Source organism: Camellia sinensis, chromosome 3, assembly GCF_055761805.1.
Source record: "Camellia sinensis isolate YWXY chromosome 3, ASM5576180v1, whole genome shotgun sequence".
Classification (NCBI taxonomy): domain Eukaryota; kingdom Viridiplantae; phylum Streptophyta; class Magnoliopsida; order Ericales; family Theaceae; genus Camellia; species Camellia sinensis.
In genome coordinates, this window is record NC_138963.1 from 50,907,772 (window position 1) to 50,927,759 (window position 19,988).

Sequence of the window (19,988 nt, forward strand, 5' to 3'; positions counted from 1 at the left end):
TGCGATGTTATGGCATACCTTTGAACGTATGGAATAGAAACACTTTCAACAACATTGGTAGTGTTTGGGGCTCAGTGCTTAACTTGGACGGTGATGTGTGTCATCCCAAATCCTTCTCTCATATCAAAATCCGAGTGGCGACCCCATTGATGGAGTTCATTAATAAAACTTTGACCTTGGACTGTAAGGGCAAAACACATTCTATCCTGGTGTGTGAGGAACTTGTGCCTGACTCTACTGTCATGGATGAATACAGTTTCATTGAAACCTGCTGCAATGTTGGGGCAGGAAACAAGCCAGAAATGGAAGGGAGGGGCAAAGAAGATGATGATGAGGTGGCAAAAGATAGTGCCTCGTTTGGCACTGGGCTTGCTTGTAACCAGGAGAAAATGCAGACAAAGGAACCTATTGACTGTCAATTAGGTGAGGAACTGGACACGGTTGTTGAGGAGACAGCTTGCGAAGCCGGCTCCAACAGAGATGATGCATGCATCAAGGAGCCTCTGATGGAAAAGTCAGTGCATATAGAGGAAAACAATGATGACAGCCTAAGGGGTGTAGAGCAAGTTTTCTCACCTGGGTTTATTCGGAGTCTTAATGGATCTAGTGAAGGTTTTGGGCCCAGCATCAATTTGGAAGTGGTCCTGGCCCAGCCACCCAATAAGAATAAGAACCCACTTACTGATCTTCCTTCTAAGTCCATTGAGCATACTACTGCCAACCCGGGAAGTAAGGGTATTCCAGCCCTATGTAACACTGATTTACAGTCTTCAGGGCCTTGGATAAAAAAGGGCCCTTATGGGAAGAGTATTTTAACCAAACATTGTTCTAGCCAGTATTCACCATCTGCTTCCTCTAATCTTTTACTGCGAAAAGAGAAGCAAAAAGGGAAGATGAAGTCTCACCTAGAGGGGTTCACAAGCTTTGCTAGGCTTCATGCCTTCACATCAGCTGCAGATAGCAAGCAATCTAAATCTGCCATCTTTAGGCCAGCAGCAGCTACCTTTGCACAATCAGATCTATCTGAGGGAGCTACGCCTTTGAACAACTATCTACTCACTGAAGCCAAAGCCACTCTACAATTGGGGAAAACTCTTGGTATCCAATACAATGGGGAAGAAGATGTCGTCCTCAGCAAGATTGTTGATCTAGAACTAAAGGATAAGGAGAAGATTAACCAGTGTGGGAAGGCACAGTAGTAAGCTGCTGCAGATGGGGGATTTTGAGTGCAGCATTTGTTTCCTCATGAAGCTTCTATCTTGGAATATTAGGGGGTTGGGAAAGGCTGAAAAGCAAGGTAGAATAAAAAAACTACTAAAAGATAGACACATAGATGTTGCCTTTTTTCAAGAGACCAAGAAGGCAGTGGTGTCTGAAATTGCTGCTAGAAGACTCTGGGGTTGTAGAAATATGGATTATATGTCTGTAGATCCTAAAGGAACAGTTGGGGGGTTATTATGTATTTGGGACCCTGATGTATTTCAACTCTCTGGTTGCTGCTGTAGTAGGAGGTTTGGAGCTCTTTGTTGCCCCCAAAAGTCTCCTTCTTTTGCTGGCTGGCCTGGAAAATAAAGTGAAATCTTCAGAGTTCTTGCACAAGATTGGCATACTTGATAGCAGTACTTTGATTCTCTGTCCATTTTGTAACTCTGAACCTGAAACTAATATCCATGTCTTACTTCATTGTCCTTTCTCTTGGCTGATTTGGTCTTCAGTGCTTAAAGAATGGGGGCTTCAATGGTGCATTTCAAATTCAGTAGCTGGTTTATTTCATTGGTGGATGAGTGAAAAATTTCAGAAGTATGTTAGAATAATTTGGAGAGCCCTTCCCTTAGTCATATTGTGGTCTATTTGGAAGCATAGGAATGACTGTGTCTTTTCTAAGGCTCAGCCCAATTTTTCTGGTCTGCTGGATCTCATCAAATTTAGATCTGCCCTCTGGCTCAAAGCATCAGTCAAGGATTTCCCATTCTCAGTGGATGATATAGTCTTCAAGTGGAAGCAGATCAGGGGCTCAGATTGATCTTCCTCGCTGCTATTTTAGTCTGTTCTACCTTCTGGAAGGCAGTTCGGCTATCAGTCTGGCTCTGTTGTCTGCTCACAGTTGGTCAGTTGATAGGCAAAGGAGTTGAGTCAACTGTTGGTCTCATCAGTTGCTGGATGTTGGTCTGGATGTTGGTTTCTGGGTTGGTTTGGTCTGCTATGTAAGGAGTTGAGTCCGTTGAGTTTGTGTTGTGTTGTGGTTCAGTGGCTGCTGTTCTGTTTTGATTTTTTTCTCCTTGTCTCTTTGTTGGTTTCTCACCAACTGGAGCTTGGAGCTTCATTTAGCTCCAAGCTCCTCTTTATTGATGTTTTATATCTTTTTGCATACTTTCATCAATAAAGATCTTCTTTACCGATAAAAAAAAAAAAAAAAAATACACTGAGTGAGTCACTAATTGTTTCTCAACTACTTAATAAAAATAAATGAATAAATTATTTTATTTGTATAAACTTCATTAGGTTATTGATGGAAAACACTACTTAAATAGTACATGATAGTTCATAATTATTTAAGCCTTGTTTAGGTAAAAATAAAAGAAAGTAAGTTTGTTTGAGATGACTTTTTCATATAAAAAATAATAATTTTTTTAACAAATTTGTTAAAAGATAATTTTATTCTCAGTACTTTTAGAAATCTCACTATATCTCCAAAGTGCTCCATAATATTATAAAAATAATATGATAATTTCTCACTAAAAAGTAAGATTGAAAGGGCACGCAAATAAATAAATAAAAAGTAAAATAACAATTATTAAATACAACAACTTTTTCAATTTTTAGAAAACAAAAAAGTTAACTAGTGCCTTTTTTCGAGTAGTTGTATAGTACCATTTGGTGGTACAGGTTCCAGCTTCCATTCTTATAGAGAGAATTCTTATAGAGAGAAGTTAGATATTTGTGGTCTTTATATTTTTTTCCTATTATGGGGTTGTATATAGCTTGCGGTGATTGTTGACTTTCTAGTTATTGTTGGAGTAGTAATCTAATTGATATAATACTTCTCCTATTATCATATGGGGTACTTTTTAGCTATTGTTAGGGTTGATATAATATTTTTTGTCATAAAAAAAGTCATTAGTTGTAAATTTTAACAACAATTTATAAAAATCATGACAAAAAAAGTCACTAATTATCAATTTTTAGCAACATATATAAAAAATTGTCACAAAAAAATTATTTTTAACGATAATTTTATCAAGACTTATTTTCGATAGGACTTGATAGGAATTAAGTCAAACTATTAAGACCTATTAGTAGTTTACCCTTATCTCAAAATATTTGTAATTATTACTCTTAAAAAAAATTTGTGAAACGCCACCATAGTAATTAGATATATGCTATTAACCATAAAAATTTATTTTGAATTTTATTCTAAAATAAATTATATGATGGGAATTTAAAATTAATGAGATATGAGTCATGTTTAAAATGATTGTAATGTATATAAATGTATTTTTCTAAGTAATATTTTTAAGGTTGTAGCATTGTCATAATAATTATTCCAAATAGAGCCAAACATAGTACAGTAACATTTTCTTTTCTCATCCCTCTATTTGTATGGTAGAAAATAACTATTATATGACAGACTATTTCTCTCTCTTTTTAAACACAAGCACAAGGATGAGACATGAACACATACCTCGATGTCCTCATCTACTTCAACTTATCAGAGTATTTCATGCAAACTTCTCCAACCCAAGCCGGAAACTTGATGTAAGTTTTATATATTGGGATTATTTGGTGTAGTTTATTTAAATTGTTTATAGTTTTTTTTTTTTGAAATCTGTGTTAGTTTGTTTGGTGTACTTTCTGCTAATTTATTAGGCCGAAAGAATTTAAATAAGCTGGAAAAACTTATTTCTAAAAGCTGAATGATAGATAGATAATTTGGAGTTTTTAGATTATCAACTTTTAATTTGCAATAGATGACACCCAAGAGCACTGTTATAGATGTAGATTTAGAGTTCTGCTTCTCCAATAGTTCGATGTTTCTTGCTTAGATCTACTTCAAAAGAAAAATGATGAAGGGGACAGAAATGGACACGGAATTCATATAGACCCCCATGATTTTATATATATATTTTATCAGAACCATGTCTTAGGCAATGTCCTTTAGGTCCAGTCCATGAGTGTAAAATTCAAAAATTAAGGGACATCCTAATCACTTGATCCGGGAAGACGGGGGGGATGGACAAGAGTCGAACTTGAGTTAATGCCTTAGGGTTTGTGATATTGGAAAAGTCTATTGTCCCTGTCCCAAAAATAAAGGGGCAAGATTAGAATTTTACATCAATGGCCTTTGATTTGAAATTCTGTGTAAATTTCTGGTTTTATTTTCTGTATTTGTAGAATCACTGTACAAAATTTGTTAATAGGTCCAAGTGAATTCTGTGTCTACATTTTGTATTCTGCTTGTGTGTTCTACAATAATAGAAAAGAAGGGAAATTAATATATGTATTTTGTAATTTTTCTTGGGACTGGGAGACTTGAGCCTTGATCAAAGTCAGAAGATGATACACGCATGCACGTGATCGTAAAAGAAACTCTAGATAAATCAGAAGTGTCCATTCGGTGAAAAAAAAAAAGGTTGCATTTCAGCTCTTCTGGATGCAAAAACTGCCAATTATGATGATGCATGCAGGTACTTCCGTCATTTAAGTAATTATTATTATTATTATTATTATTATTATTCAATGATATAAAGTGAATTATATTAGGTTATATTTGGTTCATGAATTTTGAAAGAAAAAAAAGATAAAATTAGTTGAAATATGAATAAAATATAGTTAAATTTACTGCTGATAAAATTGATTTTTACCAGCATTTTAGAAACATTGCTAAAACTACCAGAGCGTCGATAAAATATTTTAGTGGCGTTTATAGAAAGCGCTGATAACAAACCGTCGCTATAGGTTAGCAAAACGTTGTGCTAGTTTTTTCGGCAATGTTTCGCCACACGCGGATGACAAGATCGTCGCTATAAGTTAGTGACGTGTTAAAAACGTCATTCCAACGCTTTGCCACACGCTGCACTAATGAATGATGGGACATTGACTTACAATGCCATCATTATTTTTTATTTATTTTTTTGAGAAATGCCTTTTTTATTTAAACACTAATAATTTAGAATTCTATATATTGAGTTCTAAATCTACCACTAGTGAGGTAGAAATGAAAAAAAAATATAAAAAACAAAACAACACACAGCATACACCATGGTAATGGGTGAGACCCACTTTCACATCACTAGTAACATCTAATTAGAGGTCTCAACCTTAATTCTTATTTAAATTATGCTATAAACCATCTTACCGCAACTTTCTGTGAGAATTCCTTTGCACCAATAAAAAAATATATATAAAAAAAATCTAATAAAAAAATATGAACAATTTATTTGACTTGAAAAATCAAAATTCAAATTACACAATTCCCAATAAAACTAATACACTCGAATCACTTTAGCATTCAAAATAAATTTGTCAATTATGACATAAATATAAAAATAACTGGGTTCAGTGAGTATATCAGTTTCATTGCTAATTTCATACATTATTCATTACAAACTTCGTGGGGATGACATTATATTCAAAGCAGGCCGGCCCTGACTTTTTGGGATTTGAAACAAATTTTCAATACAGAATTTTTCATACATATTTTTTAAAAAACAATTATGTGTCTAATTTTTTATTTTTTGATATTTTGTAAAAAAATTACTTTCAATATATATTAATTAAAAATATACATTAAAGTTTACAATAACAAAAATAATCAATCGTATTCTTTATATATATATATATATATTGAGCAGCAAACAAATAAAATTTTATTAAAGTAAAGTAGGATTACAACATGTCTTAGGGAAAAGTTGCATCATTGTTAAAACTAAGTATCCCAACTATGTTGACACCCAAAGTCAGACCAATCATGTGCATTCCCAAGCCCCCAAAACGAGTTGGAGAGATTCCAACTCAATCCGAACCAGGAAACTCCCAAAGCCTTACACAACACCTCATAACCTTCCAAAGCCTTACACAACACCTCATAACCTTCTACCTATACATTTTCTAATCTGTGAAATATTGAACAAAAAGTCATATTCTATATACAATCCATACATTTAGAAAATAACCATTCAATAATTTTAAGCAATTCACCACATCAATAAGTTCTTTGGTTTCTTCTGATAGAAAATAACTATTAGCTTTAAATAATTTATCATATCAACTATCTATTAGTTTTAAATCATAACTAACTTTTGTTGAGGCCCTTTAAATTCTAATGAGATTTTTTTTAGGCTAATATAATAATTCACAAAATTATGGGGTTTTTTTTTAGTCAATTTTTTGGGAGCCAAAGCGACGGCTTCTCCTACTTGTGTCCAAAGCCGGCCCTGATTTGAAGTATGATTTGATAACTCATCTATTGTAAGTATGTAGCATATATATGTATGTTTTCTTATGTAAATGTTTCTATGCAAGACTATCATACAAGAGTATGCACATTCCAATATTTTTAAAAGTTAAAATAACATACAACTGAGGTATTAGGGAAAATTAAAAGGTAAAATATTCACGAAGTAAGATTTAAGGGCAAAGCTGAAAAGCAATTCATATAAAAGCTGAAATGCAACTAAGAAAATAAAAAACTCAGAGAGATAGGAAGAATGGTGGAAACCTTTACCACCATTGTTAGAACCCTAACCCTAGGCCTTCTTAGTTCTCTAGAAGGGAAATAATGAGGGATTGCAACCACTAACAGCAACTTGGATGTGATGTAGAGAGAGTAGTGATTTCCAGAGTAGGTCGATTGAGATAGCCAATCAAAACCCTAACAAAACTGATCGGTGGATTACCAATCAAAACCCTAACAACATCGGTTTATCTGCATCACAAAAATCGAAACTTTGATTGAATCGAGCATACAGAAAGTGAAACTAGAATGACGTGGTATTGACATTTATACAAAGGCATATTGTACTAGTAGTCTTTGTAGATTACTTCTTCTATCAATTTGATTCTTGTAGTTTTACTTGCATCAATTTTACCCTTAAATTTTTTCGCATCGTATCAATTTAGTTCAATTAATAATGTCTTTGTTTTTTTAATTTTGAATTAAAATCAATGAGCGAAATAGTGGATTCACTCTCCATAAATGATTGAAGGTTACTATACAATTTGAAATAAGACATTCCCTTTTGAATTGATCATTTCGGCCTTGATTAATGTTCAATTTCTTAATGATTGTAATGAATTTGTCTAAATTGACACAAATGTGAAAAATTAATCGATACAATTAGAGTTAAATGGACCAAATTAACATAAGATGCAAATTAGAGTGATGATTGGTACAATTTGCCGTTTATCAATTAAGTGTCGTGTTGATGATGGGGTGGTGTTTTGTTGAAAATGCATATTCTTTCTAATAATTCTTTCTGCATTTAACAAAAGGCTTTTTTTTTTTTTTTTTTTTTGGTTTTTTGGATCAGTATTTGGCAGTGCAATTATAATAAGACAGAGAGTGATGATGCAGTTGTTTCCTCCAAGATGGAAGAAATTTTGGAACGAATGGGAGGTGCGAGGAATGGTTTTAATCAGCCTCACTACCCAAGTCCTTCTCGTCATTCTGGGCAATCGTCGAAAGTATTCAGCAGGAATTCAGGTCAGAGTTATTGTTTGGTCGGCTTACTTACTCGCCGACTCTGTAGCAACAATGGCAGCTGGCATACTGTCCAAAGATCTTGGAAAATTCAACGTGGATGGTTTTATTGATCCAAACGCGGAGCTAACAGCATTCTGGGCGCCCCTAATGCTAGTTCACTTGGGTGGTACAGATGCCATTACTGCTTACTCCTTGGAAGACAATGAACTGTGGAGAAGGCACTCGTTTCAAGTAGTTATTCAATCCGTGACCACAGTGTACATCTTTCTTATGGCCTGGACAGGCTCTCTTCTGTCCCTACTCTTCATTCTCATGTTTGTTGTGGGGCTATTCAAGTACTGTGAAAGAGTTTGTGTCCTCTACTTGTCAACCGATAACAATTTTAGAGACTCCATTCAGGATATCACTACCAATGAATCCAAAATAATGAAGGAATGCAAACTTAAAGAGCTAGAGGGGTACCATGTCACAACACATCAGGTGCTTGAGGTTGATCAGTCTAATCCTAATGTTGAAAATGAACTCCTTACGGCCTTCGGATTCCTTGACATGGTCAAGCGTCTCTTCGCAGATCTCATAATTGGCATCCGAGATGGGCATACAAGTCGGTCAATCTTTGACAAGATATCAACCGACAAGGCATTCAAGATAATTGAGATTGAACTCGGGATTATATACGATTTGCGGTTCACAAAGGCCCAGGTTATCTACTCTAATTTGGGGATCTCCCTAAGAATTGTTGGAATCATTCTAACCTTTCTTGTATTGATGATGGTATCTTTGAGTGAGATCAAACTGGTCAGAGAGAAATTTCATGAACAGCACCACCGCCGCCACTCCAAAATTGACTTTACCATAACTCTGATATTGTTGTCGGTCGCCCTTCTTGTAGAGTTATGGGCATTCAAGCAACTACTTGTCTCTGACCAAACAACTCATTGGTTAATTAAGCATGAGAAAACCATCATCTCACGAGCCATCAAGTGTATTTTACCATCTTGCGAGTCATCAATCAAAACAAAACGCAGGTGGTCATATTCGATGAAACAGTATAGCTTGCTAAACTTTTCCATGAGATTAAAAGAAAAACCTCTGCCCTGCCGTAAAATCCTGAAAATGTTACGCGTTGATAAAGCTCTAGAGATTCAACTATGCAAGACTAGCCCCATATCAGTGGGCGAAATCTTAAGAGAGAGAGTCTTCACATCGATGAACGTAAGTGTTAAAAATTGGTTGGGAAAGCATAGCTATGACACAGATCTTAAAGCTTTGTACGGCCGTAGGGGATGCCGAACACTTGAAGGCAAACAGTCTCTTGACGACGGACAGTGTCCTGATCTGAAATGGAGTATTGTCGATTTGGAGTTTGACCAGAGCATTCTTGTTTGGCACCTTGCTACAGAAATCTTGTACCAGTACGACCAAGATTTTGGAGGCTATGATGATCTGGACAAAGAACTTGAAAAAGGCAACTGGCTGTCACAATATATGCTATACCTCTTAGTCGAGCATCCTTATATGTTGCCACTTGGGATGGGGCACATCAAGTTCCAGGACATTTATTATGAGCTCGGGGACATCATTGAAGAACAGTTGAAAGCCAACAAAAACACAAAAATATCTGAGCTGTTGATTTCGAAAGGTAGCAACCATGAGAAGCTGTTTATTAGCAATTATAAAGACACCAAACTTGGGGGCAGAAGCAATTTATTGATATTGCATGGGTGTAAGCTTGCATCACAACTTAAAGCTATTGACGATACAGGCACTAGATGGCGCTTCATTGTTGACATTTGGATTGAAATGCTAGGTCATGCGGCTAGCCAATGCAGAGGAAGATATCATGCTCAGCAGTTAAGACGTGGAGGCGAGTTTCTCACTCATGTTTGGCTTCTCATGGCACATTTTGGCTTGAATGATCTCTTCCAGGTACGACGTGGTGGCACAATAGCTGATGCCATTCTTATGTAAAAAATAATGAGTCTTAAATGTACGCATAATATTGCAAACATCTTATTGATAAAAATAAACTGACGGATTGCCTAGAGTATTTCGTTATTTATGTATGTACTCATTGGGAGCCCCAGAGCCATGATACAGTTTTTTTTTTTTTTTTGATCGGAAGAGAAATCCATTAAAGATGAGCCAAAACGGTACTTACAAAAGAGTCCATGCTTACAAGTAGAACTTATCCAAATCAAAAGAAAAATGAGCAAATAAATACATAAGCAAAGCAAAATACAGTTTGATGCAGGAAAATTGAGCTTTTTCTTCTTGGGATTCATTTTGACATTTTAAAATTGAAGCAATTGAAATTTGATTGTTCCATAACGTTTCTTCATATTGTCCGCTCTTGGAAGAATTGTACTCACACACAGACACACACACAAAATTCTGACAAAGGTTGAGTTTTTAAATTTGTCACTCTATACTAATGGGGGATTGTTTTCCCGACTTTCTATCCTTGAGAGATTCATACCATTCACCATTTCTCTTTTCCTTTCTTTTTTTTTAACTAAAAATTATCTTGAAAAGTACACAAAAATAAAGTATTTAGTGTAAATTTAAATTTAATGTGATATGTGTCAAACTTAAAATAAATTTGATCTACCCAGTTTATTTTTTAAATATATATAAATATATATTTTTTGATATGAAATATTTGGACTAGTAAATTATTCATCACTTTTTTTCTTGCTCTTCCTCTTCCACCATATACATTTATATACATATGTAAATGGAGGGTGCAAATGTGATCATTTTACATTTAATATCTAATCTTTGGGTGATTTGATTATGAGGGTGATGAATTGAATTTGAAAACTGATTTGGTAGTTATTTATCGAATGTGGATTTCTAAATTTATTAAATTGTAATTTTGAAAAAGACAGTAAGTTCATAAATTCAATTTTAGACACTGCTGGAAAATAGACTTTTAGTGGCGTTTAAAAAACGCCGCTATAAGTGGCAAAAACGCAGCCAATTCTTTTTGCGACGCTAAGCACCAAACGCCGAGGACGTGGCCGTCGCTATAGCTTTATGGCGTTTTAAAAACGTCGTGATATTAGTATAGGCGGCGTTTGCCAAATGTCCTACCAAACACACGCTGACGTCACTGACCATATTTAGCGACGTTTTAGAAAAACGCCTTCATATCTTTTTTTAAATATAGATCCGTTAGTAAGTATGGTTTAAGAGGCATTTGTAGAAACGCCGTCATATCTCCTTTTTTTTTTTTTTGAAATTGTGCTAATTTTATTTGATTGAACTTAAAAAATACCTGTAATAGCACTAATATAAAATAATAGCTCACATTCAAATAGTTGTAATGAAGCATTAATTCACTTTCTCATTCAATTAATATCCAATCACCATTATCCACAAAATTAACATATCCAAAATCCAGAAATCATGTTTTAACATTAACCACAAACTAACATATATCTAAAAATCATGCCTTAACATTAACCACAAACTAACATATATCTAAAAATCATGTCTTAGCATTAAAGTTGTAATCTTCACTGGTCTACATGCCTGCATCAGAACATAAACTGCAATCAGATTTACCAAAATAAACACAAATTGAAGAATTTGTACCCAATACTTATAAACAGTACTTAAAACTTGAAGAAGCACTAACAAGAAGATTTTATCACATACCAAGAAGCACTAAATAAATACATATAAAGAAAAAGGAAAAGATTTTATCACAATTTCTTCAACGTATGATCAATTTCACACGAGAGAGTATTCATGAACTCGAATCCAGGCAAGAGGCTACAAGTAAAAATTATACAAAATAACGTAAAAGGAAAAGAAAAAGAAAAAATATTTTTTTGATTAGAATGAACATTTCACAACAAAATAAGAACTCTAATTATAAGTAACTATTTTTATGGGCTGTATGCTCTCCTTGAACTCATAAAGTGTGGTAGTTCACAACTGAGATGAATCAACTGCTGAGGATACATACTATGCTTGTACAATCAAAATCATACAAACATATGTGCACTGAAGACACATATTAACAAGGCCCTAAAACATAATATGAACTAATACCTTCTTGAGAATTATGTCAAGAAGTTCTGCCCCTGCTTTTGAATCAAATACCTTAGCTTGATGGCTACTATTCCAAGAAAAAAAGAAACTTGAATTCATCAACACTAGCAATTTACAACATGAAAAGTCAAGCCATGAATAATAAATGTGAAAAAGAAAACCATATTACATATCCAGGTAAAGGAGTAATCTGGAAGCAACAGGGGGAATTGTGTTGCAATTACAATAGTTGTTACCCCAGATGAGAAATAAAAACCTTTTTTTTTAGCTTTTAGGGTGTATTTTTAGTTCAAGATACGTCCTACTACTTGGAACCAAAGAATTAGTAGATCTATTCCGGTCAAATTGGGACTGAGCAAGGGTTTTGAACTTAAAATCTATGATCTGATCATTGAGTCAATTCCCAGATTATAATTTCCTTGCAGCAAGTGATTGAGTTCAGTAGTTTCCCATATATATTTTATCGACTCTAGAACATAGTAATATGTAGAAAAGAAATTGTTTCAAGAGCCAGCAGATATACCGAGAAGAAGGGAGGGAAAAACCTACCATAAAGCCACCTGTCTCTGTTTGCCACCAAGTGTCAGATATGGGGCATCTTGAATCTCCAACTATATTGAAAAACCACCTGTTAAGATGAAAAAGAAAACGTGTCATACTTCTTGTGTTCAAAAATGTAATCCAGCAACAAAAGTAGAGCTTGTAACCTCCATGCACTAGGATTTATAGGCTCGCCTACACTACTGACAATGAGAAAGAAGAAAACAAACACAAAGCAGTTATGCAGCAACATGAAAATTGTCGAGTCACTTTTCAAAATAAATTAATCAATAACATATGGAGAAGAGAATCTGTTAGTTTCCCCGGATTACAAGGCTGGCATTATAGAGAACAAGAAGGTTAAGAGAATCTTTTTATTTATTTTATTCTATTTGTGGGTTTGGCTTCCACTTAAACCAGTGAGGCATAGGAATATCTGATTTGATTATAATCCTCCTAGGACCTTTCCTACTTTTGTCATGTTAAAGAATCAAAGTAATAACAACTAAGATTGCAATTACCTTCTCAAAGTAATATATATATATATATATATATATGTATGACTATATTATTTTGCCTATCAAGCAAATGTCAAAAAGAATTTACATTCACGGCATGCCCATGCTCAGTGTCCTTGCCACACTGATAATTTGAAAAACAGCAGCCAAAAAATGCCTGTCTGATTTGTTGAACAGAATGACAAACGAATCATACAGGCTATGTGGTGCCCCACATCTTACTTGTTCACATACATATACAACGTGTATATCCAAACACAAATTCTTCATGTGCATGCCATGATACCATAGTGATTAAAAAAGATAATAGAAATCTCAAAATAACCCCACTTTACACATTTGTTAAAATAAACTGATTTCAATTCTAAAGGAAAATAGTACTAAAGGTCCATTTGGGATGCTAAGATTTCAGCCAAAAAGCCACTAAAAAGTCAAAAAGCCAAAAAGTTTTTAACGTATAAAAAAAAGTCTCAAATTCTTTCTCATTCTCTCTACTTTTTGCACCTTTTTTTCATAAGAAGCCAAGAAACTATTCCCAAACATTTCAATTTTTTTCACCTCACATTTAAACCAAAAAGCCACTTCCCAAACCAATCCTAAGTTCATCGTAAACCTTATGAAAACAAAATATGATTGTTTCATTTAAAGTGGTTTCCAAATATCTGGCGAGTTATTTGGGGCATCTACCCCCCATCATTGGGAAGACATGCACATACATTTTTGTGTCTACATTAATTCAAACATCTTAATCTCAATCAACTATTTTTCAATTGGCAAGAAAAAGAATGAAAATGGATAATAGAGAAACTCCAATGCAAATCTATTCCTCCCTATGCCATCTAAATTCTTCACCAGAAGAAATCAGAGGCACAAACAACAATGAAACAATATATATATATATATAATTTCAAACAAAAGATAGAAGAAGCAACATATTTATTTCTCAAAAGAAAAATAAGAAGGATTTAAAATATATATATCTAAAAACAGTTTTTCCATTGTCCTCATTAAACTTTGTCCTACCATCAGGGTTGGCTAGGAAACCATGCATGGAATGCCTAGTAGCTGAAAACACATCATGTCCTAACGCACCTTATCTTATAGGTTGACAAACCGTCCTTTTCTATTTGACGCCACACAGATTTAGACTATTGAATAAGGTTTAGGACCTCTGATTTGATTCCCTTTTTTTAGAACTATTGTTAAAACACTTTATAAAAGCATTTAAGGACGTTTTAAAGATAAGATAACACCTCTAAGACCGCTGCTCTTGACATTTGGAAGGAATAGAGTAAGGCCTTTACCGATTCTAAACAACACTTATTCTGCCTATTTGGTGCCTAACATTTTAAATCGTATAAAAATACTGATATTCTAGAAGGGGGAAATCGTTTAATAATATAAGCATTACCTTCTCATAGAAAATGCGAAATGTCCAAGAGACTGTTGTGCAGGTCCTGAGAGAGAGAATAAGGGGATCAAAGGAAATCAACTTAAAACAGAGAATAGTTAGAAGGAAAAAAAAATGACATTAATCACCACAAAATTATTTCAACATCCAAAAGATCGTTGGTAATCATAGCTTTATAGATTGTTCTAAAAATTGATTACATGTCTATTTAGTATTTAGTGGACCTTCAAAACAAAAAATTGCAGAGGTAGCAACAAAGAAAGAACAGGAGAAAAGGGGGGGCAAAATAAGAAGTTTGTACATGTTGGACAGGTATAAATATGTATTCATGTGTGTAGTTATAAATGAACCATCATAACATCCTTACTTTGGGGGGTGGAATGACTCTCCCACCTGCCGCCATAACTTGGATCCAGTTACCTGCAAATACCCGTAGTAGAAGTGGACACGTTAAATCATCATATTAACAAATATCTCCAAATCCCAGCCATAGTGAACTTAAATAAATAAAATTTCTCAAGCACTCAAAGCCCCCAAAAAATGATATTAGCCTAATTTGATGCTAAAGCTCAACATGATATCTAGTCAAGCTACACGCAAGTAAATCCGGACACTTGGTTGTATAAAAAAATAAAAAGGCATTACTAATAATATTTCAAATAGTTAGAATGCATACCTTCTTCATGGTTGGAGTCGGGTCTAAAACCGGGGTTAGGATGGCTTGTGATCTGGACCAGCTTCCAAGCTGTCGCTTTCCTTTCTCGGGCTTGAGGTTGGTGAATCCATTTGCACTGAATTGCAATACTTCCTGACAGCGAGCGAGCTGAACTCGACTGCACGACCGGTTCAAATGAACCGACGCTTTACGGTAATTATTCCCTCTAAGAAAATCAATCTGAGTGTGATCTACATACTTGTGCTTCAACAGTACCACTCTTTTAGCAGCTACATGACTTGTCAACCTCATCACCATGCCCTTCACAGTTGCAGACATTTTCCCCTTATTTCTTATTCAATCTTCCCTGCTTACACACACACACACACACATATATATATATACACACACACACAATAACCCATCAATTATAAACTCGTGTCAAGCCCCCAAGTTCACAAATTTTTGTGCTACACATCAATTATATAAACTCTGAATACTTACAATTACTTACAAATTATAAGTATTGATTGTGTTTTTAAAGGTTAGCTCATTCTAAAATTCACCTTCTTAATTGTTGGACTACCTGTCCTGGTTCATCGTGAAACAATCTTACTTATTCATCATCATGGATTCATGGTATTGGTTGAACATTGATTATTTGTTTTCTTTCTTCTTTCTTTGCTTTGGTTTTTTGTTTTCTAAACCAGTGAGAAATTGGTTTATTTTACAAGGTAAGGTACAGTACAGTTCTATTAGGAAGATTACATGACGTGTTGGTATTTGAGCAGATCAATACATCAACCAAGAAAGTAAAGTCCATTCTTGGTTCATTCCAATGACATATATTAACATATATCCCTGACAGGATCCCAATGATTATGCAGAAAGATGGAACACCAACAAATCACAAATGAATTTGAATAAAGGTATTGATTGATTTTTAAATTGAAGCTAATTAACTTGCATACCTGGTAGGTGTATGTGGTTTGTACAGAGAAAATGAGAAACACTAATCTAATCAATTGGGTGGTGGTGCCCTGTTCAGGCTCTCTCAGATCAGAGACGTGTGACTTCTGTCAAAAACAAAAATTACAGTTGGTGCCTTTTTATTAATTTTATTTATTTATTTGTAATTTGAGTGTTTTATTCGTGAGGAGGAGGATGATATGGAAAATGGGTGGTTGAAGAAATTACAATTATGGCGCTAAATCGCTTTGAAAGTAACTGTTGTTTGACTTGTGGGTAGATCATGTAAAGTCCCATGGAGTGGGAGGGAGTTGCTAATTCCACACCCATTATAGTGCACCCATCAAAAACTACTGGTTTACTTTTTAATTTTTTTGTGACAGTTCTATCTTAATGTATAATCATTATTAAGGTCAAAATTATAAAATTAAGGTCAAAATGAAGTAAATATGGCATACAAAACAATTGACAAGTATAATGCTTTTTTGTGTTCTACTTCAGACGACAGATACTGTCCATAATATTATATAGAATGTAAGCACTATCCGAAATCAAAACAACTCATTAAACATTACAAAGAAAACTAACCACCCAGCAGTGATGCAGAAAAACCAGGAAGCAGATAAGCATACCTGAAAATTTTACACAGAATTAACCATTATGAGAATATTTCTTTCTGTAAAAGGGAATAACTCCTCAACATGTTTGAAAGATAATTTTCTCACAATAACTTCGATTATTTTCAGAGAGTAAATTCATTGCACATATAATGAATGTAACTAGAATAAAATCTGGTTTCATTCTCAACAGAAACAACACTGGAAACAGAGAAATTTGGGAGCCGAAGATCTTAGCCTCTATACAAATAAACACGTGATAAGTATTTACATGAAATATGATTAAAGAAAAGCGTGGTTACTTGAATGCAGTTGTCACTGGACCTATGCCGAAAACTGAAGCCACAATAATCTCCCTAATTAATCCCTGCGATGAAAAACAATAACAATTACATCAAAAATTAAGCAAGAACAATCAAAATGTTGAGGTGGTTTTAATCGTTAAAAATCACTAGAATCTTGCTTGTGATGGTAGCCAAACCAATCCACGCAGCATGTTGAATCAAGCCAATGTCTACAAAATCACCCAAATATTAAAGCATTCTAGGGTTACAGACACACATTTATTTGTATATGTATATATATCGAGAGTCTAGGGTTGGGGAATAGTACCAGAGGGCATCGAATTGGTGTCATCATCTTCGACCTTGAACTCGGATTGGAATGCGTGGCTTGAAGAAGTTTCCACCGAGTCGACGGGAAGGAAGAGCTTCAGAGAGAGAGAGAGGGTGGAGCTCACCTTAGTAGACGATGGTGCAGATAATGGTGCAGATGGTGGAGACCGATCTGAATCTCTGACGCTCTGCGATGAAATCACTGAGATGAAATCGCTCTGAATCTCTAAATCTCTGAGATGAATCTCTGAATCGCTCTGATAAGGGTTTAGAGAGGGTAGAGAGAGAGAGAGAAAGAGAGAGAGTGGAGCTCACCTTCGTTGGTGCTTGCTACCTCGCTCTGAGAATGAATAAGCGGTGGAGCTTCGAAATCGCTCTGAGATTTAGAGAGAGAGAGAGCGCGCTCGAGATCCAAGTCTTAGGTGAGTCTCAGATTCAAAATTAGGGTTTGAAAAGGGGGGAGACCATGCGCGTGAATCACAACGCATTTGGAGGCGTTTTTCAACGCCTCAAAATGGTATCGTTTTGTTAAACAAATATGCTGCGTTTTATAAAGTGTCGTTAAATATTAAAAAAAGTGACGTTTTAAAAAACGTCGCTAAAAAAACGTCGCCTAAACTCCTTTTTCCTGTAGTGAGATTTTCTTTGTTCAAAGGTCTAACCTCTCTAAAATATTTGGTTCATAAAGACAAACTCCTGCACAATGACTAAACTATCCATATATATATATATACTAGTGAGTGATGCCATGATCTTCCGTTATGTCCGCCATACCTCCATTCTCTATGGCGCAAAAGCTTGATGAGCATTTGCCGGAGAAGATGATCAAGATAGGGTTCGGTTTGGATCATGCCGTAGCGAAGATCGAGTTCCCAGAGTTTTGTTTGTTGAGGCGGATTTGGACTTGACGGCGTCTGATCTAGACTTGACGCTCTTACAGTAGCGGAGGCCACCATCGCCACTGAGAGACCGGGTGGCATTGTAGTTGAGGGTTGAGAAGTGGGTGGATAAAGGCTACGGAGGTTGTGATTGTTGTTGGGTTCCAAGTAGAGGTGGCAATCCTGACCCAGATCTACGAACCTGCCCATACTCGCCAGCAATTTATGGGTTTAAACCCGCTTGTTTATCAAACAGGTCATAATTGGGTAATAACACGTAACCCGTTTGATTTTACGGGTTCACGCGGGTTGGGCGCGGGTTAGTAATGGGTCATTGAAAAAATGAATACAAACTTGGAATGTTAAAGATCCGAACCCGTGCCAACACCAAATCAAACAACGTTGCCAACCACTCCGCCATCTATTCACTTGTGCAATTTGTCTTACGTTTATATTACTTATAGCAATTCTGATTAGGACCTATTCTCTTTTGTTTTATTTTTATATTTTCTTCAGGATTAAATTGATTCGAATTTAATATTTTAAGGACTTAATTGACAAAATTTAAACTTTAGAGATCTAAACAAAAAAAAAGTGTTATACTTTAGGGACTATTATTGTAATTTATCATTTTTTGGGTTTAATTTCGTTTTAATCCTTAAATTATTGGGTTTTTTTTTTTATCTATCAATTCCATTTATTTAATTTTTATTTTTTTAATTTCAATTTATATATTGTTGAATTAGAAGCAACATGTCAAAATCAACAATGAAAAAAAAAATCTAATCTAATAGAAACAAAAAAATAAAAAATAAAAAATAAAAAAATAGCATTTAGACTAGCTAAATCATATGGCTGGCGGAAGCAGCACATAAACAAGTTAAATAATCTAAATTAAATAAACTAAAGTAAATAATCTTAAATAAAATAAACTAAAGTAAATAAACTTAAATAAAATAAATAGAATATTTTAAATAAGAACAGATAAGCATAAATAAAATAAACTTACAATCGTTTAAATTAACTTACAATCGTTTACTGGAATAATTGGAAAAGACAGAATTGTTTACTGGAAGTAACTGGAAAATACAGCTTCTACTTGCATCCTTAATAGCTGAATTTTAAAACAACAAACTAGAAATTTTACAGAAACTGAGAGGAACTGCGAAAGAAAATGGTGAACTCTTGCCCACTCTGGATTGGTCTTGACTGAGGAGCTTCTTTTATTGGCAAATTGGATAACTGTTGAGTTTGTGAATTGGGAACTGTGAGGCTCGTGACTTTAAAAGCTAGAAAATACTGTGAAACTTGTGTCTCGAAAAGCTTGAAAATCAGAGGCACATGTATAGCGATCCCGGTTTTCCCTTCATTGTTTAATTGTATTTCAGACTCGGTTCTGTGGATGTATTGTTGTCTTTTTCCTGTTTCCATCCTTTACTCTTTGTATATAAGTCTTTGGTCGTGTTGGGTAGGTTTAAAATAGGTTAGTTGTGTTTGGAAACCAAGGGTTGATATCCATTTAATTCCAACTAGTGTCTATTAAATTTTCATAATGGTTCATTCAATTCGAATTAGTGATCCATTCATATTCCATTAGTGGGATTTTATGACAAACTTGTCCATTCATATTTCTAACTAGTGTTCATTTAATTCTAGTTAGTTTTCATTTAATGCTAGTTAGTGTTCATTTAATTCTAACTTGTCCTTTCATTTTCCAATTAATGGGCTTTAATAACAATCTTTCAATATCACTTGTTCATCTCCCTTTTGATTTCAAAACCCTAGAACCATCTTCTCTCTCTCCCTACACACCTTCTCTCTAGGTTTTCATCTCCCTCTAGTGTAAATCTATACTAAGTCCTTTGTAAGAAAGGTAGAGTGGGTTGAGGGCTTCATTTTTAATTTGAAAGTTTGGCGATTTGGAGCACTTTGGTTTTTGGCCTTCATCTTCTCCATTTGGTCTCTCCATTTGAGGTAGGGATTTCTTTGTTCCTTTTCAATACTCCGTCTATAGATAGACAT

At 34.7% G+C, this 19,988-nt stretch overlaps 1 protein-coding gene and 3 long non-coding RNA genes across 7 annotated transcripts; 1 reads left to right on the plus strand and 3 right to left on the minus strand.

Annotated features, from left to right (window-relative positions):
• The first annotated feature begins 3,570 nt into the window (after window positions 1–3,570).
• On the plus strand, window positions 3,571–9,760 carry LOC114265724 (uncharacterized). Of its 3 annotated transcripts, none has more exons than XM_028206539.2 (3): window positions 3,571–3,756; window positions 4,529–4,685; window positions 7,530–9,760. In XM_028206539.2, exons 2-3 carry the CDS (start codon window positions 4,652–4,654, stop codon window positions 9,671–9,673), a joined length of 2,178 nt encoding a protein of 725 aa, XP_028062340.2. In that variant the 5' UTR covers window positions 3,571–3,756; window positions 4,529–4,651; the 3' UTR covers window positions 9,674–9,760. The 3 variants fall into 3 exon arrangements, with proteins under 3 accessions (XP_028062340.2, XP_028062341.2, XP_082775856.1); XM_082919730.1 differs by having other exon boundaries at window positions 3,617–3,760; XM_028206540.2 differs by lacking the exon at window positions 4,529–4,685 and having other exon boundaries at window positions 3,601–3,756.
• LOC145822523 (uncharacterized) lies at window positions 5,266–6,205 on the minus strand. The gene is made up of 2 exons (XR_014363867.1): window positions 6,083–6,205; window positions 5,266–6,052 (listed from the first exon to the last, which is right to left on the minus strand). It is a non-coding gene; the product is annotated as an uncharacterized LOC145822523 (long non-coding RNA).
• Window positions 9,761–11,034: 1,274 nt separating the features above from the next.
• Window positions 11,035–14,656, minus strand: LOC145822524 (uncharacterized). Its single transcript, XR_014363868.1, has 4 exons — window positions 14,601–14,656; window positions 14,234–14,279; window positions 12,314–12,392; window positions 11,035–11,239 (listed from the first exon to the last, which is right to left on the minus strand). It is a non-coding gene; the product is annotated as an uncharacterized LOC145822524 (long non-coding RNA).
• Window positions 14,657–15,276: 620 nt separating this feature from the next.
• On the minus strand, window positions 15,277–17,246 carry LOC114275026 (uncharacterized). Of its 2 annotated transcripts, none has more exons than XR_014363038.1 (3): window positions 17,087–17,246; window positions 16,777–16,988; window positions 15,277–16,489 (listed from the first exon to the last, which is right to left on the minus strand). It is a non-coding gene; the product is annotated as an uncharacterized LOC114275026 (long non-coding RNA). The 2 variants fall into 2 exon arrangements; XR_014363039.1 differs by having other exon boundaries at window positions 15,277–15,964; window positions 16,446–16,489; window positions 16,777–17,246.
• Between the last annotated feature and the right edge of the window lie 2,742 nt (window positions 17,247–19,988).

Excerpts from the sequence above, each read along its gene's own strand:
- LOC114265724 (XM_028206539.2), top strand. The coding sequence starts at position 4,652 with ATGCAAAAACTGCCAATTATGATGATGCATGCAG. Across the intron at positions 4,686-7,529 it reads AATTATGATGATGCATGCAG|TATTTGGCAGTGCAATTATA; the intron begins GTACTTCCGTCA and ends TTTTTGGATCAG.